Genomic DNA, 26,671 nt, shown 5'->3' with positions numbered 1-26,671 from the left:
TTCCTCCTTCTTCCTAAACATCCAAGTTGAGGGGGCACCTGGTGTGTGCCTAAGGCACGGAGGTCAGGGGGGTGCTTTGCGCTGGACCGTCACCTCTCTGTCCTGGTACCTGCTGTCTCCTCTGGCCCTGGGCCACCACTCTTTTCTCTCTATTGTCAGCCCCCCTCCCCCTTTTCCATGTGATGTACAGGTGCGTGTTCCATTCCGGCATCTGCTGCCGTGTTCTGTGCATCCCTGCCACAGGTCATTTGAGTCCAGCTGGCTGAACTCCTCACATGGCTCCTCCACCCTACGGGAGCCTGAGGCAAGTCCAGCAGCCCTCCCACACCACCCTGAGGCCAGGATCTGAGGGGAGCTGGCTGGAGGCCTCCTGACCCAGACAGACCATTTGTAGGTGCCTGCTCTTATGGCAGGGACGGCACAGGACCATACTTGCCATCCACCAGGTACTACCTGGCCGGAGAGACACAGATCCCCTTTGCCTTCAGATCCCTTAAACCCACGTGATTTTCTTCTTTAAAAATCCTCTTCTTTCCTCATCTTCTTCTTTGCCTGAAGGGAATAGAGCACAGGGTGTCTTTTAAGCATATTCACCAGCATTTACAAGGCCATCCTGTTTGACTTTTAACATTCCTCTCTTCCGCCAGCAGAAATGATCCTTCTGTAACAGATCAGATTCTTTTGTTTTTTATTATTATTATTATTATTTTTATTATTTTACCTTCTAATTAGACTTCAACTTCTTAAACCCAATTTTTTAAATGACTTCTTTGCTTGGTTTCCTGGTTCTGCCATGGTCCTCTCTTATGCAGTTGCCCAAATTGGAGAGGGTCATAGGGTGTGTGGTAGTCAGAATAATGGCTCCCCGAAGCATGTCCACATCCTAATGCCTGGAACCTGTGAATACATCAAAGGGGGGAATTAAATTCACATTTGGAATTAAAGCTGCTGATAAACTGATTTTAAAAAGAGAGATTGTCCTGAATTTTGAAGTGGGCCCAGTAGAACCATAGGGTCCTGAAAGGTGGAGGAGGGAGGCGGCAGGAGTTCAGAGCAGTGCCCTGTTGCTGGCTTTGAAGGTGGAGGAAGGGGGTACACGCTAAGGAAAGTCTCTAGACGTTGGAAAAAGCAAGACTGGAACCCCCACAAAATCTCCAGAAAAGGAATGCAGTTCTGCAAACACCTTGCGTTTAGCCCAAGGAGACTTTTAAGCTATGAAACTGTAGGATAATGAATTTGTGTTGTCTTAAACTGCCAGTTCATGGTAATTTGTTACAACAGTGAAAGGAAACCGATGCAGGGCGAATGGGACTATGGAAAGGGCGGGTGATGCAGGAGATACTACATGAGGAATTATCCTGTTATTTCAGTTTTCACTTGTTTCCAGGGAGACACTCGCCTCCTGACCAGGGTGGAGGAAGTGACAATGAGCAAAGCGTCAGAAGAGGGAGGGAGACTTGCATTCCGCTACAAGGTGCTGAAGAGTAGAAAATTGTTATCTATTAGAAATGGTATCAACCTGACAAACGCAATTACATCAGCGAGGCAGTTTAAAAAGTCAGCTATGTTTTCACTTATTGTGTGTGGCAGAATAAACATCGCAAAATTGTAATCAAGATAGAGGACAAAACCAAAGAAAACTGTAAGCACTTAATCACGGCATGATGTTGAGGACAGTTCCACCTTCTGTGTCGCTGCTGCCCCGGAAGCTTGTCACTCAAGCTGCTCCTCTGAGTTATCCTGGTTTCCGGGCTCGGGAAGGGGCCCTTTGATGGACTCAACCCCAGGCGATCAAGTGAAAGAAATGCCAATTCACAGCTCTTCTCCCCCCTCCCCCCGCTCCCCGCTTCCTTCCAATGATCTATGGTTGCATAGCAAACTGGCCCCAAATTCAGTGGCTTAAAACAACTAGTTTCTTTTGCTCACAGTTGTGTGGGTGAGGAATATGGGAAGGGCTTAGCTGGGTGGTTGGCCTCTGGTCCAGGACAGGTGGGTACCTGAGGCTGGGGGGTTTGAGTCCGCGAGAGCCTGTTCACTTACCTGTCTGGGGCTGGGGCTGGGGCTGGGGCTGGCAGCCAGCCGGTGGATTCAGGCTTTGTTGGACCTCAGCTGGGGCTGTCAACTCCAGTGCCTGCCCATGGCCTCTGCATTTGGCTTGGGCATCTCACACCAGGGAGGCTAGATGTGCAAAGGGAGCATCCCAAGATCAAGTGTTCCAAGAGCCTAGGCAGGGGCCTCAGGGCTTCTTAGCACGGGTTTCAGATATCCCAGAACATCATTCCTACCACGTTCCATCGGTCAGACAGGCCATTAGGTCAGCTCAGATCCAAGGGAGGGAACAGCACTTGGCCTGTCCATAGGAATTGTGTGGCCGTCTGTCATCTACCCATTTACCTACAGCGTGAACTCTCAGACTAAAGCTGCCCCCACAGGAAGGGAGCCTGGAGAAGCCATATCCAGGCCAGCACCTCTCCCCTTATACATTCATGGAGACAAAGGCCTGAGGAGATGCGGGAATCACTCGGGTTCCTGTAGGAAGCAGTGATCCAATCAAGATTTGATCCCAAGGCCCTTCCTCCTCCCAGTTGCACCTTCCTACAGTTTTGGCCGCAGAGCATCCGCCAGGGCAGCATCCCAAAGATCTATTTAGTGTGCAGGACCGCGAATGGATCAAAAGAGACAAAACCACAAGCCCCGCCTTGTTTTATAGGCTAGTTCCCAAGATGAGATGCACTTCAGCGGGGCTGTGCCTGGCGCAAATCACTTGGTATGTGCACAAGAATACCCAACAGGACTGGCAGGAGTGGTGTGGAGAAGGGAGGTGGCGGTAGGAAAGACCAGGCACTCACTAAGCACCGACTGTATGCCAGTTCCCTTATGTTCACGGCAGCAAATGCTTGTAACTATACTCCTAGATGGGGATCATTATATCCATTTCACAAGAGAGAAAAGCTAGTCATAGAAGAGCAATCATCCACACAGTGCCGGTGCCAGGCATGATTCTAAGTGCATTGCTTATTTCAGCCAATTTAATTCTCACAGTCATCCTCTGAGCTAGGTTTTACGACTGTCTCCACTTGGTACATGAGAAAAGCGAAACTGTCTGGCGGAAAAAGAGGGGCTGTGAAGATGCATAGAGGAAGGAGGGGCCCAGTGAGCCGGTCGAGGTCTTCATAGAAAGGGCAGTGGGAGGTGCGGGGGTTGGTACCCTGGCCGGGTCCTAGGGAGTGATGGTGCCTTTGGGGGCAGGGGTGTGTCTAGTGGCAGTTCCAGTCCTACCTCTGGGTTCCAGACCAGTCCCACTCCGTTCCATCCTCTCGTCACCGAGCCGCATTCTCACCTGCTCTTCTCCCTCTTGTTCTCTTTCCATTTGACCTAAAATGCCACCTGGCCTCCCTATGGAAAAACCCGAGGACCCCTGGTTGCCCAGAGATGCTGAGAGGCAACAAAAAAAACCTGCCTTTTAAAAAGTCAAGATGCCTAAAGATATGAATTCTCATTTGTTATAGGTCAGGCGCCTCTTGGCACTGCTCAGCAGGAGGCAAAACCTGGAATCTGGCTCATTTTAGGAGAGAGGCAGGTCCTCTCCATCCCTCCTTCTCTCGCCTTTAATGACTTAGTTGGACTATAATGAAAGGAAACAGAACTCCAGAGGGGCAGGGAAGGCGGGCGAGGAGGGCCCACAGAGTGAGGAGTCACTTTGAAGCACAGCCCAGGCGCTGCTGACCTGGAAAACCCAAGCCCATCCGCCAGGCGGGTGGAGCAAGGCTGTGCCCCTGGGAACTGGTTCTACCTCCCCAGCAACAGACTCAGAGCTCAGCCCATCCCTGCCGGTCAGCGACAGGGGTGTGATGGATTCACTGCAGAACCAGGGCAGGCTGTGCCAAAGTCAGGAGGAGTGGTGCTGGCCACATTTTTCTCCCCTCCCTTCCCCCGCCCCCCAAAAAAATCTTTAGAAATATGTAAAGTCAGGAGGCAAAGCATCTTTAGGGAAACTCAGAGACTCCTGGATTTGGGAATGAGTATTTAAAGTGTGGACCATCTCCCATGTGGTATCTTCATCCCAAGTGCCCTCAAGTCCTGAGACAGAGAATTCTCCATATACACCTTCATCCGCAACACCAGCACTGATATTAGTATTGATAGCATTAGGGAGCTGCTGCTATTGATGAACAAATCAATACCACCAATATCAGCGCTAGTAGTGCTGATGGAGATAGATAATAGAGCTTCCGAAGGCCTGTGATGTGCCAGGCCCTGGGATACATGCTGTGAACAGCATCACCTTGAATCCTCAGGGCCACCTTATGAGACAGGCACTACTATCACTTCTCTGTTGCCCATGGGGCAACGGATTCAAAAAGCGCGAGAAACTTGCCCACGTCTGACCAACCGGGTAAAGGCAGAGCAGGTATTCAAAGCTGTCTAATCCCAAAGCCCGTTCTGGGGAGCTGTTAGCACCCTTCTCTGATGTTTCCTGCTGGGATCTTGATGGTGATGGTGATGGTGGTGGAGGTGGCGATGAGAGCTGAAATGGTCTGGGTGCTCGTTGTGGTCCAGCACCTCTGAGATGGGTCTCACTCTTACCCCTTTTCTTCCAGGTGGGGAAACTGAGGCAGAGAGAACTTAAGTAGCTCACTGAGGCCCGCATAGCTCCTGCGTTCTAGAGCAGGACTGAAAGCCACGCTGCCAGAGGCTAGAACCCTCAACTAGGGCACATTCTTCATAACGTCGTTTGCAGTGGTTGCCTATATTCCATGGACAGGAATATACCATTGTTTACTTTGTGTTAGTGATAGACATGTTGAGTGTTTCTAACTTTATCCATTTTAAACAAGGTGGCTCTGAGCAGAAGGTTTTGAGTTATTTGTATATTTAGAATAGACGTCTACAGGGACAGTTTCTCCATTGTGTTGTGTTCCACATGTGGGAGAAGGTGTGAGATGGAATTTTTAAAAAATATATATATTTTTATTTATTTCAGAGAGGAAGGGGGAGAGAGAGAGAGAGAGAGAGAGAGAGAGAGAGAGAGAAACATCAATGATGAGAATCATTGATTGGCTGCCTCCTGCCTGTCCCCAACCATGGACTGAGCCTAGAACCTGGGCATGTGCCCTGATCCAGTATCCAGTCGTGACCTCTAGGTTCATAGGGTCACACTCAACCAACTGAGCCACACCAGCTGGGCTTTTTTTTTTTTTCTTAACAGGCTATGGGGTTTGGCCAAACAAGTCCTTGGGAAGAGGAATGATAAGATAAAAGTGGTAATTTAAGGGGTAGAGACTGGTGAAGTGTGCACGATGCGATGCGAGTGGGAGAGAGTCCAAACGCAGAGGGTCAGTCAGCACAGAGAGGGGCAAACGAGGAGGCAGGCGATGGGCAGGGGCAGGCCCAGCCCCTGCAAGGTTCTTGGAGGATGTGCCCAGTGCTGTGAGCACAGAGCCCATAGCTGCTGGGATGCTGATAATGAGACACTTTTCTTCTTCGCCTTCTTTTGTTGTTGTTCAGTAACCCGTGCTCACTGTAAAATAAAATAAAACAAATTCAAACACCGCTGAAATGTATAAACCAAGGTCCTATTTCTCTACTACTCACTCACGTTAGAAATAACTTTGTCACACACGCTTTGGTTTATATATTTCTTGCTCTACATTTTACCCCTCTGCATTTGCAAATATACATGAGAATATATATATATATGTACGTTTAGAAATGGAAGCATAAAGTTGTGTTTTTTTGCGGGCACCTTTCTATATCAGAGCTGCATGTCTTTGTACATGCTTTTCAAGGAGCATTTCCTTTTTCTTTTTTTTTCTTTTTTAAAGAGAGCTGGCTCCCTATCTTGATCTTAACAATATGTAAACCTCTTTCCTTATGTAGAAAATAAAGATGAGCAGATGGAGCCCAAAAGCACAAGCGCTAAGTTTGGCTTGAGCCCTGGTATCTCAAATTATAGTCGCGGATTTACTTTTTTATACAGTATAGCTTCCTTTTACCTTTCATCATCAGTCTTTGATCTTTTATCATGGGTCTTGGGATACATGGGTGAGAGATAACCATTATTATTATTCATTGAAAATATATCCTCTCCCTTATATTCTCCAACTTCTCATGGACTCGGCCTTAGTCAGTCTTCCCCTGTAGAAGTAGCTACAGCCCAGACTTTTGTACTAATCATGTCCCTAATCTTTTCTTTATAGTTTCCCCACCTATGTAGACACAGAACACACTTTTTTATTTTATTGCTGTTGGTGGGAGTTCCAGCATTCGGCACCCCACTGAGCTAGGAAACTTGAACTCTGCTGGTTGAAGCAAAAATTAGTGATTCACAGACTTACTTCAACTTTAGCTGTATTCACAATGCAACCCTAAGTACCTACTATGTATGGGACACTCTGCGGGGCCCCAAACAGCCCTGGGCATGTGTCCTGGCTGGCAGAAAGCTCCCAGTCCATTTACCTAGCCCGTGGTCGGCAAACTGTGGCTCGCGAGCCACATGCGGCTCTTTGGCCCCTTGAGTGTGGCTCTTCCACAAAATACCACGTGCGTGCGGGCGCGCATACAGTGCGATTGCAACTTCGCGGCCCGTGCGCAGAAGTCGGTTTTCAGCTTGGGCGAATCTATTTTGAAGAAGTACTGTTGATATTTGGCTCTGTTGACTAATGAGTTTGCCGACCACTGACGTAGCCAAACACTGCCACTTCGGATCCTGCCCCCGGCAACCACACATAGATACCTCCTTTGGGCGCACACACACAGGACAGACTCGCTCCTGACCTGCTGCTCCCCTCTGGTGTCGATTCCGGTCCTTTGAGGCACCAGCACCCACGCAAGCATATTATTTATTTATTTTTCCAGCTGGTCCAAACCTTGCAGGCTTTTCTGAAGGCATATTTTAAAATGTGACAGCCTGAGTTCATTCTGGGGGAGAGGAAAGCCTGAGGCAAGGGGTGGGAGTAGAGAGAGAAAGAGAACGAATGTCTCTTGAGCGACTGCTCAGTGTCACTTTGGACCTTGGATCCATCCCAGCCCAGTGGTACTGCCGCCCCCACTCTGTGATGGTGACGGGCAGCGGGATGCCCGCGTCACCCCGATCCAGATTGGCAGCATCAGATCAGAGCCCAAAGCTGGAGGCCACCAGTAACCTTGGTGGGAGCGTTGAGAGCGCTGGTCCGGGTGCAGGCTTCCTGGAGCACAGGGCCCTGTTGCATTTATGAGGACATGGATGTGTCAGTGACCTGTCAGTCTTCTCACCTGCACGGCAGCACCTGGACATGGGTGGCTAGGGAGCTCAGAGGGCTGGTGTCCCTGGGTCTGGCCGCTCGGTAGTACTCTGCAAATCGCAGCTAGAGGAGAGTGCCAGGCGGGCTGTCAAATAGCCTTGCAGCCCGGCCTGCGTGGCTCAGGAGTTGAGCATTGCCTATGAACCAGGAGGTCATGGTTCCATGGTTCCACTCCAGGTCAGGGCGTAGGCCGGGTTGCAGGCTCCGTCCCCATTGGGGGGCGTGCAGGAGGCAGCCAATCAGTGATTCTCTCTCATCACTGATGTTTCTCTCTCTCTCTCCCTCCCCCATCCTCTCCGAAGTCAATAACAAGAAGGTATATTAAAAAAAAGAAAAGAAAAGAAAAGAAGGAAGACTTGTAGCACCCGCCCGGGGGCAGGACGGTGGGTGCTTTGCTGTGGGTGGCGGGGAGGTGAGTGTCAGAGTTGGTACTTTATGCCCCGCCCACTTCTATTCACCTTGGACTTGGGGACCCTCAGAGTCCAACATATATGGCGTCTGTCTCCAGGGGTAGGCCTTCTTCCTTCTCGTTCTTTCTCTTACATTGCTGTCGGTGACAAAAATTAATAAAATATGCGAAACGCCCAACATTACACTCAACACACGTGGGATGAATCTATTCCCACAGAAGCATGTGCTCCACGGCGGCTGCTCCATGCTTCCCCAGGCCAGCCCGCTTATGAAGTCGTCTCTCAGGCGAGTCCGGGCGACCCATAAGGAGGTGTGGTGTGGGGACGCAGCCCGGAGCTGCCGGTGGACTTTGTAGTTCCAAAGGATGGGGAAGTGGAACCAGCCAGTGCGAGCCAGCCAGCAATGAAAGGTCCCCATGTAAGGAGCGTTGTGGTACCAACGCCATCCGGCCGCGGTTGATATTCCGAGTGAATATTCACAACACATTTAGAGCAGTGCCTGGCACACGCTCAGCACCGTTGAGTGCGAGCTATTATTGTTATTAATGAGCTATACACAGGCTGTTCATTACCATCCCCAGACAGTTATTGAGTAGCCATTCTTCAGGTCTCCTGGCAGATGTGCTTGGGGAAGTGTTCCCTGGCCTCCATTCCCTCGGCCCTCCGTGCTCACCTGTGCCACACAAACAGCCTCAAGGACTGTAAGAATGGGCACACGCACGTTTCTCCCCGGGCCCACCCCCGCTTCGGACCCAATGCCCCCGGAGGGCAGGGCCCAAGGCTTCCTCACCTCGGTGACCTGGAGGACAGGAGGCTTTGAGGAGGCAGTTGCTGAACTGAATGCCCTCTCCATGCATGTCCTGGGGAGCTCCAGAGAGAGCGGCAGAGGCCTGGTGCCTCCCATCAGGAGAATAGCCAATCATCTGAAGGGGATGACCAGCAAGCAATGCCCTTAGGCCACTCCCCCTAGAGCAGCCCTTCTGCAGGGCTCCCCAGCTCAGGGTCCACCTACTATGTGAACCTCCCACCTGACCTCCCTTGGGGTGCCTGCAGCCTCTTGCAGAGAACCAGGGATGTGCAGGCAACCTTTCTCGTTGAACAGATGAGAAGATGGAGGGCCAGAGATGGGAAGGGAAGTGCCCAAAGCAGGGATCGTAGCCAGTGTCTCCTAATGCCCTGGGGTCCTCTAATGGGAAAGACAGGTGATCATATTCCTGCTAGCTAGCCGTGATCATGCATGTGAGCAAATCCAGCCACGGGTTTCAGCACTGTGGCCATTTCAGCACTATTCGTAAGCATAAGCCATCTTGCACCATGACTTCCCTCCCGCTCAGGGTTGCCCTCCTAATTTTTTTAGTTGGTTTAGCTTCTCCTGGAGGTCAGGGACCAGCACACCCCTACTCCTCTATGTATCCAGAGGATGGGGCCCTGCGTTGCGGTAGGGAGAGCATGGGTTGGGAGTCAGACACACCGTGCTTGCACCCGGCTCTAGTCCTGGGAAGCTGAGCGACACAGCAAAGCCACTTATGACCTCGAAGCTGCTCCCTCTTCTGAAACACCGGGGTACCAAGAGCAAGCTCACAGAATGGTGGGCCTTCCGCAGGAGAAAGAGGAAGACACCTAGTGTGGCAACAGGGCCACAATAGGTGCTCAGAGCCTTTGGGTTTCCCTTTCTCATGTCTTCAGTGTGTGATGCAGCCCAGACAGCTGGCAGGAGGGGAGAATAGCTTGTTGGTATTTCACTGGAACTCAGGCCAGAACTAAGCCATGCAACCAGACATCTTATTACATCCCAAAAATATTCACTGTGCAGCAAATACTGAGTGATAGTAATCACAAGAGCTAAATTTTTATAACAGTGGACAGCTTCCCATGCACCAGGCGCTATGCCAGGGACATCATCAGATGTCTGATTTTTTTCCCCCATAGCAAGTCTGAGTAGGTATAATTAGGCTCATTTTGTATTGAGAGAATTGAGGCTCTGAGGTTAATGAAGTGACTGGCTAACATTGCACAGCTAGTAAGGGGCAAAGCCAGGTCAGACTCAAGCCGGGCCCGCCTGACCCCAAGGGCCACCCCAGGTGACTCCCTGCCCTGTACTGGGCTGGGCTGAGGGGAGGACACTATGTGTGTGACACTCCCCTCAAAGGCCCAGAGATTCACGGGAAGACGCACTGTGAACCAGAACCTGGTCCGCCTGCTGGGAGAGCCATTAACAAGGGAGAGAAGGAAAAATGATGCCTGCCAACTCTGGGCATCGAAAGGAAGTAGGGGCTTCCGCACGAGGGTCCTTTGCCTTGCCCACTGTGGCCCTGTGCTCCCAGCCACCCCAGGAAGCAGCTCTTCATTATCAAGTCCATTTTTAAATGGGGAAACCAAGGTCAGGAAGGTGTGGTGACCTGCCCGGAGTCACACAGCTAGGCAATAGCTGTGTATGGATTCGACTTGGTTTCTTTCTGTCTCCTTAGCATCCCTCTGCTCTGGGGGTCAGGAAGGACCTGCGTGGGGGGCTCTCTGAGCTTAAATGATAGATACATAGGAATCTCCCAGAAGATCAGGGCAGGCCCAGCCGAGGGCAGAGCAGGGACCAAGAACCTTGCATGCAGCAGGCACTGCTGGGTGTGTGCGGGGCCATTTCCAAAGCCAGGTGGAGGGCCAGGTGAGGCAGGGAGGCTTGGGCTGTGTGTCCGGGAGCTCCCCTTGGGGCTGGGGACAGGCTCTGCTTTCTCCAGGAGGCCCCAGATCCCCTGGTGGTGCCCAGGGCTTCAGCCCTCCATTACCAGGGATATTGATCCCTTAATCCTTTTTTGCATGCCCACCCCTTCCTCCCTGTCAGCATCACAGCCCAGCACACATTGAGTGGCAGCTGAATTGGCATGAGTTGATTAAAACTCCTAGTAATAAGGGGCTCTCGATGCTCTGGCCGTCCAAATCAATGCCGGCTGTGACAGCCGGGTGATGGTGGCCTTGGTGACAGATTGAGGCTGAGGAGGGAGAGGGCGGGGGCCTGGGCCTCCACTCACCCCCACTCCAGCAAATCCACCCGATGCCTCCTGGGACAAGGAGAGGCAGGCCATCCCAGCCTCCAGTCAAAGGGATGGTGCGTACCAAAGGGCTCAGCAGCCCTTACTTGGCTGTGTGCTCCTCAGTAAATTTGCTTGTGAAATGGGTACAGCTTAGAGGTGCCCCTGAGTTTTGTTGTAGGGATTGAAGAAATAGCACATGGAAAAACGTCCAGCACATAGTAGGTGCTCAAGAAATATCCATTTCACTTCCTTCTCTTCCCAGGCTGATATCTCTGATCTGTGTATGGGAGATCACTGCCAGCAACCTTTCTAAGTCCCCTCTTACCCACCAGTGACCTTCCCCGGAACTTTGTAGAGCCCTGGAACCAGTCCAAACCACCAAGACATCCTAGCCCGCTACCTCCATGTGCATCAAAGGAGAGAGCACCTAGTGGCAGTCGGGGACCCTTTAAGGTGGACACAGGAGACTCCCCTTTCCTGTGTGGCCTCGGGCAATTCACTTGGCCTCCTGGGGCTTTAGTTTCCTCATCTGCAAAGCGAACAGGATGGTGCTGGTCCTACCTGGACATTGCTGGGAAGAGCAAAACTTGCCTGTGGTCGTCTGCATGTGTGAGTCCCCTCCCATGGCTCCTGGATGCATTTCCCACTTGGGGGAAGGTAACAAGGCATCCACCACAGCGTCGTGGAGGCCCTGCCATTGTGGGCAGGTCTTGGATCTGGTTTGGTTCTCTCACAAGCCCAGGGAGGCAGGACTTCTTTTCTCCGGTGTAGAGATGTGGAGACTGAGGCTGGGAGAGGCAAGGCACGCAGGAAAGAAGTAGCTGACTTCCCTCGCAGCTGCGGGATCCCAAGTGGCTGATGGTGTGCAGAGCCTTTCATTTACATCTAACCTCACCTTTGCCTCCTTGTCAAATTTCATCGTTGCCATGAAAGGCTTGATGGGAGCTGGCATCTCCTCTCCAGCATCCATTGGTCTGCCATTCCCACTCTGGGGATGGTTTGGTCACGATCAGGTCTACAGATGTTGCAACTGAGGCCCAGAGACACCAAGTGACTAGCTCAGTGTGAGCCTGCGAGAGGCTGGGTGCAAGGCTGGAGTTCTTTCCGCACCCTGCCCCTCAGGCCCAAGGTACCAGAGAATGTCCACACCATGTCCCCCAGAGCCCAGGAGAGGGGCAGGGCTCTCCTCCAGCACCTGGGGAGGTCTTCCAAGCTGATATTCTAGGAGAGCCTCAGGCCCCAGGGAAACTTCTGCTTTGTAAGTTGGTTGTTTTCCTTTCTGCTCAGAACAGCTGGCCCACCTTCTAGACCTGGGGGCGGGATGGGAGAGCAGCTCATTACAAAGTTTGCACTCGGAGCAATTTGCATTCCATAATTAATGAACATTAAAATGCATAATTATAAACAGAAACAAATGGCTTGGTTCTGATGCAAAGCTGGGCTGGGAAAGAGGGAGAGCAGGCCCAGGGGATGGAGGAGGCTGGGAGAGGGCCAGCCTGTGATGGGAACAGCTGGGGATCCCCTGGATGCCCCTTCCCTCTCAGTCTTCAAGGCCTTCAGGCTCAGGGACCCAGGCCCAGGGTCCCCCTGTGGGTCCTTGTCTGGGTTGGAGCCCAGTGGGGACTGTGAAGGCCTGGAGCCCAGCTGAGGGGGTTAGAGCCCAGCTTTCCCAACTACTTACTGCAGAATCTCCAGGCAAAGGAGCAGCCCTCCAAGGAGGGGGTTCCTCATCAGTAGACCTGCCCCTTTCTTTAGCCACTCCTGGTCCCCCAGGGCCTGCCTCCCCCAAGTCCCCTTTTATGATTCTAATAAAGTGCTTACAGATAATTGAATTCACTAACCAGTAATCTCTGTAAAGTAGCAAATCAAATCACCTCATTCCCCTGCCAACAGCCCTCCAGTGCCTTCCAGCTGTACTTGGAATAAACTTAAGATGCATTCCCCTAGGCCCTTGGTTGGCAAACTGCGGTTAGGCTTGGAGCCACATGCGGCTCTTTGGCCCCTTGAGTGTGGCTCTTCCCAAGCCTTAGGAGTACCCTAATTTAGTTAATAACAATGTACCTACCTATATAGTTTAAGTTTAAAAAATTTGGCTCTCAAAAGAAATTTCAATCCTTGTACTGGTGGTATTTGGCTCTGTTGACTAATGAGTTTGCTGACCACTGCCCTAGGCTGAAGTCTGGGAGGGCAGAGGATGGGGGCGGTATCAGCAACTTTTCTGTGTAAGGACCCTGCAGTAAATATTTTAGACGTTGAAAGTCACATGTGGTCTTATTTCTTTATCTTATATTCTTCCTTAAAGAAATGCCAAAAAAAATTGTGTGTGTGTGTGTGTGTGTGTATTTTTTGTTTTGTTTTGTTTTAGTAAGAATACATTCTGAGCTCTAGGACTGTGCAAAAACAGGCTGTTGGGGGAGTCCATGTCCTTTCTCGATTCTTCCCATGAACTACAACTAAAAAGCCTATAGGTAACATATGAAACAAACATAGGGCTGTGGGAAGTGGAGAAAAGGAGGCAGGCCAGCTAGGGATTTGGGGACCCAAAGGAAGATATGGTGCTCAGGGCTTTGGAATTTCTTTCTTCCCCTCAAGTCCCATATTTGGAGTGGAAGGAACCAGCAACAGAAACACAGTTGGCAAAGACCAGAACAAACAAAACAAAAAGAGACGACAACTCCAAAGGCCTGCTCTCTTCGGCCAAAGTGCCAGGAAAGGCAGCCTAACAAGACAGACCCTCCTTAGACATCATCATTCTAGGATAAATCTCTGTTCCCTCCGCATCGACATGAAGGTGTAATGTAATCTCTGTCAGAACCTCAGCGTGATTCTTTAAATAGATATAGACTAGATTTTTCTGAAACGTATGTGGAAAGGCAAAGGAGCTACAGTGGGCGAGACTTATTTTGAAAGAGAATAAAATGGAAGGACTCAGTCAACTCTGTTTCTAGCCTGAAATAGCTACAGTAACCCAGACTGTGGGGTTGGTGGGAGAACAGAGACAGAGATCCGTGGAAGAGCACACAGAACCCAGAAGTGAGCCAGGAAGGTGAGCTCAGTGTGTTTCTTTTACAGAGGTGCAAAAGCAACTTACCGGGGGTGGGGGGGGGCCTTTTTCAGAAAAGGGTGCTGGTAGGTACACTATCTTTTTAAAAAAAATCCTCACCCAAGGATATTTTTTCCATTGATTTTCAGACAGAGTGAAAGGGAGAGAGGGGTGGGGGGAGAATGAGTCCACATGAGAGGGACACATTGGTTGTTTGCCTCCCGTAGATGCCCCAACTGGGGCCAGGGTTGGAACCCACAGCTGAGGAATGTGCCCTTGACCGGGAATCAAACCCACGACCCTTCATTCCGAGGGGGATGCTCTAACCACTGAGAAACCCAACCAGGCTCAAGTACACTTTCATAGGCAAAATGTCAAACCTCAATGTAATCCTCACACCTCATGCAGAAATGAACTTGAAATGCATCACCGAATCAACCATAAAACAAAATGCTATTGATACTTCTAGAATACATATCCACATACACACACACACGCACATGTGTGCACATGAGAAAATCTTCGGGATTGGGGCTTGGCCAAAAGTCCTTAGATTCCAACGTACAATCCACAAAAGAGAAAATGATAACTTGGATTTTTATCAAAATTAAAAACATTTGCTCCGTGAAAGCTCATTTGAAGACAAGACAAGTCACGGAGTCGGGGAGAGAATATTTGCAAACCACACGTCTTACAAAAGTCTAGTGTCTGGAAAATATAAAGAACTTTCAAAACTTAGCAGTAAAAAACCTCAAGCAATCTAATTAGAAAACGGGCAAGAGACATCGCACCACAGAGATACAGACTGAAAATAAACACAAAGGATGTTCAGCATCATTAACCATTGGGGAAATGCAAATTAAAACCACAGTGAGATACTGCTATTCACCTGTCGGGGTGGCTAAGATAAAAAATATTGACAGCATCAGATACTGAAGAGGAAGTGGGGAAACCGGATTGCTTATGCACTGCTGGTGGGGATTTAGCATAGTACAACCATACCTGGGCAGTGTGGCTCAGTGGTTGGGCATCAACCCATGAACCAGGAGGTCACAGTTTGATTCCCAGTCAGGGCACATGTGGGCTCAATCCCCTCTAGAGGGCAGGCAGGAGGCAGCTGATCAATGATTCTCATCATTGATGTTTCTATCTCTCCCCCTCCCTTCCTCTCTGAAATCAATAAAAATATATTTTAAAAAAGTAGTACAGCCACACCGGAAAAGTTTGGCAGCTTTCTAAAAATTAAACATGCACCTATTGTATTCATTTCTTGAGTGCCTGTTAGGTTTTTTTTTTTCCCCTAGTTTCCAGAAATGCCTCCAAGAGAGGCTCTGATGTCCCCATGCTGAGGGAGCTGAGGCCTGGGTGCTCAGTGTCCTAAAGCCTATATGAACCTTAGACCTGCTTTCAGTCCACAGTCTTGTCTGCAAGCTGTCTCCCCATGTAAAGAGAGAAACTGAGGCACTAAAGTCACAAGACAAGTGCATTGTGATGGCTGGGCAAGGGCTCTGAGCTTTTTCTTTCTAGCATCCTAAGGCATCTCCCTTCTGCTCCAGTGGCATCTCTGCCCTCTAAGACTTCCCTGGCCAAGGTCTCCCTACCCCAATATTCCCTGGCCATTCATTTCAACAGAGTTTTCACTTTTTACTCCTTTATGCTTCTTCAATAACTAGTTGTTTGTCTGACAGATAGTGTATTTCTTATCTCTTAAACTAGATTTATAAATTCTTTCAAAACAGCAGCTACCACTTGCTGAGCACTTGGCTAAGCAGGTGACACAATCAGCTCACTGTATTAGTTATCTACTGCTGCGTAACAAATGACCCCCAAAATCAAGGAGCTTAAAACAAGAAGCATTGCATTTGGCTAGGACTGCTGCACCAAAGTACCCTGAATTGGGTGGCGTGAGACAACATAAATGTGTTCTCTCACAGGTCTGGGGTTCTGGAAGTCTGAGATCAAGCTGTCAGCAGGGTGTCTGCCCTCCAAGGGCTCCAGGAGAGAATACTTCCTTGCCTCTTCCGGCTTCTGGTGGCTGCAGCATTTGCTGGCTTGTGGCCACATCAGTCTGATCTCTGCTCTGCCTCCACGTGGTCTCTCCTCTGTGTATGTGATCTCTCTGTGCCTCTCTCATAAGGACATTGGTGATGGCCTTCAGACCTACCTGGCTAATCAAGGGTGACCTCCTCATCTCACGGGCCTTAATTATATCACACCTGCAAAAACTGTACCATAGAAGTAACATTCACAGTTCCCAGGGGGTAGGACAGGGACATACCTTTTGGAGCACCACACTACCTCACAGATTTGCTAGAAAGATTAACCAAGTAAAAATGGGTAAAGTGTTTAGAATATGTCTGGCTTATAGAAGAACATCCCTTTTGAAAAGACAAAAGTGGTAGGGTGTACGCGGGGAATGAGAACTATAATATCCTGCCCCAGCTATCTCTTGTCACCAGGTGAGAAGGTCAGTCATTCCATCCAAATTACATCCCTGAGTGTCTGCAGACAGACAGACAGACCCAGCCCCATGACCAGCCAATGACTCTAAATGACCCCTTGACCAGGTGCCCTCATGTCTACCAACAAGTGTTCCCAGACAAGCAGAGGCTTCCTCTGAGCCCGTATTAATATGTACAGCACTTTGCTCACATGGAAAATTGATTTTTCTTCTTAAGCACAAAATGTGGCCAGTCTTATAACCTTTCTGCAGTTTGACAAAGGCCATTTATAACCTACTTTCTCCGTCGTCCTTCCTGGCGCCAGTCTCAAATGTCTCGAAGAACTCCGTCCTGCATCTGTAATTATGAATCCTTCTTAAGCAAAATTTAATTTCCAGGAGGGCTGACCTTTTGTTTGCTGCTGTGGTTTTTATAAATTAATCTTTGTGTGTGTGTGTGTGTGTGTGTGTTGTTATTGATGCTGTTCAGAGTGAAGGCACCAGGGAGCTGGTTGGGAGCGGGGAGTACACCGGGGAGGGGAGGCGTTTTAATCAGCTGTGTTCAGTGATGGATGGGGAGGGCTGGGCCCTGCGGGTTCATCTTTGTGGACAGGAAATGCCAGCAGGATGACTGAAATGAAAACTTAGTGCCTCGCCGTCTCTCCCGCACACGGGAGCGTTGCAGCGGCTCCTCCAGCGGCTGGAGTGGAGATGCGCTCAGCCTCCTCAAAGGGCGGAGAACTAAGGGAAATAGGAGATTGTCCCTACAGCACCAGATCTTGCGTTCACAGAGCACTTTGCAGGCGCCAGGCCCGCCAACAGGAACATTTGTCTGAACCACTCAGGGTTGGATCGTTGAGATTTTTGGGGTCCAGAGGGCACCCGTTGGGCGACGTGGAGGAACGTGCACATGGCTGGATGGAAGACCTGGACTGTCGGTTTAAGGAAGATTCAGGTTACTGTGGTCACTTAAAAATCGTTCTTTTATTTAAGCTGGAGAGTGATGCTATTTAGAAATATCACTCCAATGGCCATTGAGAGGGCGGTGTGAGGAGGGCAGGCTGGAGACCAGCAAGTTGGTTAGACGGCCTCCTGATGGGAGTATGCAGGCATCTCCTTTAGGGCTCTGAGCACAATGGTGGAGAAGTGGGAGATTTAAGGCAGGAAGGAAGAGAACTCACATTTGATGAGTACCAAGGTGGTGCCAAATTTTGAAGTAAAGTATATATCTTCATGATCCACCTTCAGCCCATTTAACAGATGAGGAAGTTAAGGCTCAGAGAGGGTGAGTATCTTGCCCTGGATCACACGGGGAGAAGGGGATGAGCTTGAATGGAAACTCATGCTGGGTAGAAGCTCTTTAAATTGCATCCGGCTGCCTCTCTAAATGACCTTTATAGCAGCAGACCTAATTTCACAATTACAATAAGCACGATGATGATGATGTTCCCAACAATGTCAATGCTAACATCAGCTAATATTTGCCGTGTGGTATGAGCCACCCCACACTAAGCACTTTGGGGACATTATCTCTCTTCATTCTCACAATTCTACGAGGCAGATACTGGCAAAAGTCCCATTGTACAGGTGGGCACACTGAGGTTCAGAGAGGTGCAGGTACTTGATCAAGGCCACACAGCTATCGTTGGCCAAAGGAAACTTCATGTACCTTTTCAGAAGGTGGGAGGAAAGGGTGTGATGGGACCCACCGCCGCCTCGGCCATAACTCCCTGTCATTCCTTCTCTGGGCAGTGTCCCGAGGAGCTGCGGCCCATGAAGGACGGCTCCGGCTGCTACGACCACTCCAAAGGCATCGACTGCTCTGACGGCTTCAACGGCGGCTGCGAGCAGCTGTGCCTGCAGCAGGCCCTGCCTCTGCCCTACGATGCCACCTCCAGCACCATCTTCATGTTCTGTGGGTGAGTGTTGCCCAGGCTCAGCCACTCCCTTCCCAGGGGCAGGGGATATGGAGCCATGGCCTGGAAAGACAGCTTGGCCAGGCCGGGCCCTACCTTCTGCCTCTGCTCTTGCAGCCCAAGAGGTAGAAGGCAAGAGTGTACATAACCTCTGTACTTCCAAACTGTAATTGTTGAACTAGGAATTCAACTACCTAAGATTTGTTGCACCTACTCTGTGCTCAGTCTTCAATGTATTAGGAGGAAGCATAAATAATCCTATATAATAAAAGGCCAATATGCAAATCAACTGAACAGCAGAACAACTGGTTGCTATGATGCACACTGACCACCAGGGGGAAGACGCTCAATACAGGATCTGCCCCCTGGTGGTCAGTGCACTCCCATAGGGGGAGCGCTGCTTAGCCAGAAGCCCTGAGCCGGGCTCATGGCTGGCAAGCACAGAGGCAGTGGAGGGAGCCTCTCCCACCTCTGCAGCAGCATTAAGGATGTCTGATAGTTCTCGGACTGCAAGAGGGCACAGGCCAGGCTAAGGGACACACTCACACACACACACACACAGACACACACATGTGCACGAATTTTGTGCACTGGGCCTCTAGTTACTTAATAATTACAGTAAATGTGATCCATGGGCAGCCTGCATCCTAGGGTCAGAATTAGTTTGTGCAGAAGCCTCCTGCCCTTTCTGCATCCCCCTGCAAGCCTGGTAGTGCAGTTAGGAGACAAGTGCAGGCACCATGGGGGTGGCACTAAGAAATCAGCAGGTGTGGTGTTACGAGCATGGGCTTGGCCCAGGTTCCAATGATTGTGTCTGCAGGAAGGTAGCAGTGCCAGGTGCAGGGCTTGGCCTCTCCCTGCCCTTGTCTATTGGGATGGTTAACTGGGGGCCGGGACACGGAAAGGGAGCCATGCTGACAAAATCTAAGAATTCAGGGAGTTTTTAATTTAGTCTGAGACGGAAAGAAGGGGCACACGCCTACCGACTTGCTGAGTGGCCTGAGACAAGTCACTTTCCCTCTCTGGGCCACAGTTTGACCACCTATGAAATGAGACATTTGGACAACGATGCCCACGTTGAGGACTCGGTGGTTGTTACCCCATCAGACATAGCATCTAGCATGCGGTTGATCCTCAGCAATCACTCAAGAAAGTGAAAGCCTTTTTCCCTCTCATTGCTCCCTTTCTGATGAGGTCTGCATATTAGAAAACCTCCTCACCTTTTGACATTCTGTGACTCAGAAAAATAATCCCGTGGTCAGTGAGAATGTTAGTCATTGAGGCACGCTCAGTGCATCACTAGACAGCAACGGAGGATAAAGGCACAGAACGACCTTTTCAGCCTCATGTGTTACGGAAAAGGGGGTGGAGGAGTGGGTATGCGTTTCATCTCGGGTCAAGAGAAAATTAATTTCCCTGCCTGGTTCTAATCTGTGGGGTCCAGTTTTCATCGTGGGGCTCATTTTCAGAGCCGCCCTCTCGGCCCCTGTGCCACCTGAGCTGCAGGTGCCTTGCAGCAGGGGTCGGGGAAGCTCACCTGAGGCCTGGATATGTGTCAGTAAAATAAATAAGACATAAATTACTGTATGCAGGCCTGAATTTATAGCAGGCTCTCCCACGCTTAAGTGACTGCAGAGCTAGTGGAGTAAATTATGCATGGGCTCCGAACTGAGGCTGACTACAGAATCAGTCGTGTTCTATCATTGTTATTTTCCCCCTGTGCACTTCGGGGGAGGTGTCCTTCTGCTGCAAATAACAGCAGTAACCACGCAGCGATGGCACCTGTGGATTTTGAGGTCGCAGCTACCCACAGCACAGGGCCGTGGTCAAGGGGGACTGACAGGTTGGGTTCTGGTCCTAGCTCTCCACCTTTGCATCTCTCAGGCCCCTGACTTTCACTTTCCTCAGCTCTACAGTTTTCATCATATCGACCTCACTATAAGGATGGTTGTGAAGAGTGCAGGTCCTTTACATTTAATGAAACTCCATCAAGGTTAGGGATTGTGTCCAGGGTCATGTGGCTAGTATTGTAGTGCCCCTCATCTTTGCTGGGTGACCTGACACATAGTAGGTGCTCTCTGATGAAGGCCTGGGGTGGCTGGGGATGGGGTGGAGTGGGGCAAAGGAGGGCGGTGGTAAGAGGTGGAAATGGAGATGTCTGTGATACTGTCAGCATTAAAAAAACATATTGCTAAGCGGAGTTCCTTAGTTAACAGGGCCAGGGAGGTTGTTCCCAGTCTGGCCTTCCCAGCAGTATTTCTAGCCATTCCTCCTCCTGAATGAGGTCTCCCGGCCTCAGCTTCTGGTGTTTTGATAACGTTGCTCCCTCGGCCTCTCCCCTCCTCTCTGTGCCCTTACCATTTGTGTGTCTCTTTACCTTGGACAGCGGTGTCACCTTCCCCAGCAAGACTTCTCTGAGCCCCGCAGGGGTGCAGGGCTGAGGGGTGTAGGGGTGGGAGGTGCAGGGGTTGGAGGTGCAATTGCCCTGGGCTGGGTAATATAATACCTTCTCCTTTCAAGGGGATACTATTTAAATATTGGCTCAATAATTACTGAGTAGGGTTAGGGTATGCAAAGCAGGACTTTTTATTGTCTTATTTTGCTTTGCATTTTTTATTTCTACCGACAAGACCCTCTGGCAAGGGAGAGATCCATTTATAGTTGCCTTAAATTCTAAATCATTCTGGTGAAATTTTGACACCTCTTGCAGATGGGACTTCTGGCTAGCTGCCCTGGTTCTTAGCCCCTAGTCAGGCCAAGTTCCTCCTAAGTGAGCCAATAATCCTTTCTCTGGTGTCACTTACTGCACCCCCCACTTTGTGCTTCTCCCTGTGGTAGCCCCACTGCTCTGTTGACTTACCTGCTTTCCTGTCTGGTCTCAGTCACACTGGAACCACCTGGTGAGCAGAGACTGGGCCTTAGTCATCTGTGCGTCCCCATTGTCTTTCCCATAGCTTGGCCCAGAGACTTCTTCCAACCCGTAATTGTTGAACTAGGAATTCATCTATCTAAGATGTGTTGCACCCACTCTGTGCTCAGTCTTTCCTGGGACACTGAGAATGCAGAGAAGTATGGAGCACAAGTCTGTGCCTACTGGGGACAAAGGGGACCTTGGGGACAGGTGGCTGAGCCTTGGTCCTGATGGATGTTGATGGAGCACAGGTACCGGATGGTAGAGAGCAGCTAGTGATTTTGAGATAGGTCGATAAGATCATTGGATGCTAAGCGAAGGCATTTACAATGAAATCTTATAGGTGAGGGAACGTTACTTTCTTCTAAGACCTTGGCAAGTTACCTAGCAACCATATTTGCTGTGTGTGTGTGTGTGTGTGTGTGTGTGTGTACAGTATATACTGTGCATTCTTCCAAGAGGGTTTAATATTATCCACGTAGATCCAACCTGTATAATATAAAGATAGGGCCTATCAGAGACATTTGTAAGGAGAGAAAGGGTGATGGAGAATAAGATTTCAGGAGCCTGAAATGGGAGTGTGTCTATACATGTAGCTCTGTGCTTCTTGGCAACCCAACTGAACAGGGGAAAAACAACCCACACCTACCTGGTTATGTAGTTGTCCTTGCTTGAGAAAAGAAAGGTTGTGTGTTTTTGCTTTTCCTCCCAGAGGGTGCACATCTTTTCCTGACTTAATGTGATAAGAAAGCTGTTTCCTGTATGCCAGTGGTCGGCAAACCGCGGCTCTTTGGCCCCTTGAGTGTGGCTCTTCCACAAAATACCACGTGCGGGCACACACGTACAGTGCGATTGAAACTTCGTGGCCCATGCGCATAAGTTGGTTTTCGGCCTGGGAGAGTCTATTTTGAAAAAGTGGTGTTAGAAGAAGTGGAGGGTGTCCGTCACTCGGGAGATGCAGCACAGGCAGGCCGCAGGACACACAGCGCTGGGAAGGTGCGCACAATTCATGCAGGAGTTGAGTGAGCCAGTCAGTCAGCAGTCTCACTGTGCAGTGGTTAGTGCTAGTCGCGTCTGCATATCGCACGCGGGACGAAAGTACCTACTCGAAGCATAAAGTTACCTGCATTTTTCCAACCAGCTGAAAATCCTACAGGTATTTTTGTCATCAATTTAAGAATTGTAATTATTTTGTGTTGGTGGCTTTATTATTATAAAAATGAAACATTTTTTTAGGTGCCCTGTTTGACATGGCTACAAAGAAGAAGCAAACTACCTATATAGTTTACGTTTAAAATATTTGGCTCTCAAAAGAAACTTCAATCGTTGTACTGTTGATATTTGGCTCTGTTGACTAATGAGTTTGCTGACCACGGCTATATGCCTATAGAAGGAATGTTACCAACATTTCTTAAGTGTCAGTGTTCCTTCGATCCTTTAGAGGAGGTAACTGGAGGCCTTACAGGCAGTGAAGAGGTGAAGAGAGACAGTATCCCCAGCTTCTGTCTTCTACTTTGAATGTTTAATGTGTTTAACTGTAATTTAATTAAACATGTAATGAAAATGTACTTTAAAACATGGGTTCCCAGAGCATGTCCATCCTCAAATAGTCCTTACTAGCTTATCTCTGTTTAATGTCATTTGAAGTGATTTTAGGAGGGAGAGGAGATAAATACATGTGTTTTATACACGTCATTAACTGGAAGCTGTTTATTAGCAGTCGAAGCTAAGCCTGCTCTAATAGCAGAAAGCCGAGAATGGAGACAGCGATTTGAACATGACTCTTAGTAACTGGATGCAGGGGTGCGGGGCACTTGCTTTATGGTGGTCTCCAACTTTTGGGTTAGACGTGAGCTCTCACCCCTGTGACTTCTGATTGAAGGATGCGGAATTTAAACCTCTCACAGTTAACATAGGACAGTTAACCTCTCATGGTTGACACAACAGTTAATCTCTCATAGTTAACATAGAACATCCACATGCCAGGTTCTCATGAAACTTTGCAACCTTGCGTTCTCTGCTGTTTGAAATGTTTTGAAAAGCTCAGGTGTAGGACATATTCACAGACACTTGGTAAACGTGTACCAACTCCGTTTGTTCAGATAGGGGTTTTCCAATGTGGGTTTTGTGTGTCATTAGTTCCATAAGCTGCTTAAAGATAAAAAAGGGAAGCTTGGTGACCAAGCACATGTGGGGAAGACTGCACTCTGACACTGCCTCTTGGAAGTTTACAGTGCACCTGTGGGTAGTAAAGGCTCTGACAAGTCCTGCAGTGATGGGACATATATTTCTTTGGTTCTAAAGTTCCCATGTTTTCCACATTTTAATATATTTGAAATTGATATATTTTGCATGATTATTTTGACAAATTTAATTAGTGATGTTTTCTTTCTTTTTTAGTGTTTGTTGAAATACCAGAGTTTCTTAAAGTTGGGGTGGGGGGGGTCTTAGTGTAACTACAATATGTTATATAATTTAGCCCGAAGCTCTCCATGAAATTATGTTTCTTTTTTTCCCTTCCCTTCCCTTTTTTTCCATTGCCCTCCTTCCTTCTTTTCTAAAGAATACCCTTGAGTACATGACATTCAAAATGGCTATTTTAGAACTCTAAGTATTTGCCATGCGTGAAGTCTTCAGATAGCACCTTGCCTGAGAAGAGTTTCACAAAACTTCATTTTGGGTAACATTGGGATGATCCTGAGGCCTTTGATGAGAAAGACTCCTGCGACATTGGTTAGTGGGGTGCATGTGGTAGGTGGCCACACCCCCTAGGTCACAGAAGGTCCTGTCCTGCTGACCCAGATGGGATTTCTCACAGGTGTCAGCCCAGGAGAGCTCAGGAGCCTCTGCTCCTCTCTTGCCTGGCAGTGGAGTGCTCACCTCCATCCCTAACACTGGTCCACATCTATATGATGTGCAGTTCCTTGAGTTCTTCTTGCCCTTCACTTTCCTCTGTTCTTATTTTTTCTAGGATTTAACTCCCTTCTCTGTTTAAAAATCAGTAGTTTCTAATCTAGGCATTTCAATAAGTAATTCATTGCTTCCATAAACCATTGAGGGATGAATGAGAGAGCAAATACTACATGAACCAATAAATAAATACTCTGCTGGGAGAAGTTGTATGAATGCCATTCTCTGTGGGTCCCAGTTTTCTCCTTGAAAAACAAGCAGATTGGAAGAAGTTGTTTGTGCTGAAGTGGAACAGGCACTAGATCTGGAGTAAGAAGATCCATGGCAAGGCCCTGGCGTTTCTAAAACGTTCATGGAGTCTTGGTCAAGGGTTTTTGGAGGCAAGGTTGCAATGAGAGTGCCCGTGTTGTGATGTTGCTACCAGGCTTAAGGAAAGCGTGCTCTTGTATAAACACAAGTAAAGTTTTGTTAACATAAAAACAAAACAAACAAACAAAAAACAACTTTAAAACTTGTAAAGGATTTTTGTGAGTTTATTTGAGCCAAACTGTCGACAATTGCCGGGAAGCAGAACCTCAACATACTGAGATAGTTCTCCGAAAAATGGCAGCTTTTCACTTAGTTTTATAAATTCCATCCAAAGAGGAGATGTTAGTGGGTTACATGAAATCCATTGGTAATAGATTAGGGAAGTGAAGAAAGCAAAGCAAGTGAGGGGGGATGGAGGGGAGCACGGGCAACAAACCTCTAGGATTGGATAAAAAGTAAAATGATAGAAGCATGCTTCTTTTACATAGGTGGGTACAGGATAGTTAACAGCAGACAATGAACACTAGCACTAGCAATAACAATGAGGAATTTGTGGTTTCTGCCCTGGTGCCATTAATTGTGCCCTATGGGATCTGGAAAGAGGGGGAAAGGGGGAAGTTACAAGTTACACTGACATCCCTCAGGCATGTTATCTTAGATGCAAAAAGACAATAGGCTCAGTAAAGATCAAAATTCATTTTTGTCAGGGAAGATACTGGCCTAGGACTTGACTACACACTACAAACTGCTTTCTAATTAAAGATTTTAATTTCAGACTATCCTTTGTGGTTCCTTTAGGTCTCTTGAGTTTGCAAGGCCACCATGCAGGCCTTCCCTGAAGTAGGCAGGTTAGCCTGTGGCCCCTTTTCGTCCACAGCTTTCTGGAGCGGCCTCAGAAGTCCCCTCTAGTTCTGTTCTCTGTAATGTGACGGGTATGTTAAGGGTAGCGCATTTGTTGCCTTTGGCTCAAGTGCCCCGTTTGTATCTTTGTACTTTTACGTTTTTCCTTTTGGCATGTGTATAAATATTCATGCAGATATTGGCAGGTTTCCTGTGAGCCAACAAACACTCTTGAGCATTTCTGTAAGAAAATCTCCCAGACGACAGAACTCTAAAGGAGCTCTATATTTATGTCATTTGGTACAAAAATAAAATTAACAAAAAAAGAAACCAGCGACTAAACAGACCTTTGCATAAATCCTCTTGTGCCCAAGGGGGGCTTGCGGGAGAGAGTTGCCCACATTTCAAAACTGAGAAGAAGGTTGGTCTTGATGAGTCCTTATTTTGTTTTTTTCCTGCATCTCTTAGGGCAGTGATGGCAAACCTTTTGAACTCGGCGTGTCAGCATTTTGAAAAACCCTAATTTAACTCTGGTGCCGTGTCACATATAGAAATTTTTTGATATTTGCAACCATAGTAAAACAAAGACTTATATTTTTGATGTTTATTTTATATATTTAAATGCCATTTAACAAAGAAAAATCAACCAACAAAATGAGTTTGTGTGTCACCTCTGACACGTGTGTCATAGGTTTGCCATTACTGTCTTAGGGACTTACTGACTACCCCAGGCTTTTCATCCCCCCTCCTCCCTCTCCTACTGAGCCACAGCTCTTTCCCACCCCAGGCAAAAGAAAACCACCATGAAACTACAGTTGTCATTGGCTAAAAGCGCACGCGCACACACACACACACACACACACACTCATATGCCCACACCCTATTAACTCCAAGGTTAACTTCCTTCCACCATTATTGACAAGGCATAGATAGCTCTGTGGGCAGCAAATCCCATAGAGTCTCTAGCCAGTTTCCTTATCTGAAATTGGGAGCTGTACTGCCCTGTGATGGTTATGCATTAGTTTCCTAATGACTGCAAAAAATTTCCACAAACTTAATGGCTTGAAACAACACAAATTTATTATGATACAGTTGTGGCAGTCAGAATGCCTAAAATCTAGGCATCGGTGAGACTTCAAGGCCAGAGACTCTCTCTCCTCTCGCTCTCTCTCTCTCTCTCTCTCTCTCTCTCTCTCTCTCTCTCTCTCTCTCTCATTCTCTGTCTGGGGCACTCTTGTCTACCTCGGAAGCTCTCATAAGGCCCCTGTGATTACATTGAGCTCACCAAGATAATTCAGGATAATCTTCCCATCTCAAAAATTCTTAATCATATCTGCAAAATCCCTTCTGCCATAGAAGTTAACATATTCACAGGTTCTGCGGATTAGGACACGGATCATTTTGTGGACTATTATTTTCTCTACTGCAGGTTGTAATAAGGAGCAAAGCAGGTCATATATAGAAAAAAAATTAGGCTGTGGAATCGGGAATCTAGGGCTAAGCTTTGCATATGTGATGTGTATGTGTGTGTGCACATCCATATATGTGTATAATGTATAATGTAACTTATATGTAATTATTTG

General features: G+C 48.5%; 1 protein-coding gene across 2 annotated transcripts in view; it reads left to right on the top strand.

Moving 5' to 3' along the window:
• The window catches only part of ASTN2 (astrotactin 2), a 647,457-nt gene that overhangs the window by 317,475 nt on the left and 303,311 nt on the right, over positions 1-26,671 (top strand). For both annotated transcript variants that reach the window (XM_006772883.2, XM_006772882.2), the window contains exon 11: positions 17,955-18,121. In XM_006772883.2, coding sequence (XP_006772946.1) covers positions 17,955-18,121 — 167 coding nt within the window. The remainder of the gene's footprint in view (positions 1-17,954; positions 18,122-26,671) is intronic.

The sequence above is a fragment of the Myotis davidii genome, unplaced genomic scaffold (assembly GCF_000327345.1).
Source record: "Myotis davidii unplaced genomic scaffold, ASM32734v1 scaffold866, whole genome shotgun sequence".
NCBI classification, from domain to species: domain Eukaryota; kingdom Metazoa; phylum Chordata; class Mammalia; order Chiroptera; family Vespertilionidae; genus Myotis; species Myotis davidii.
This window is presented reverse-complemented; position numbering and strand designations above follow the sequence as displayed.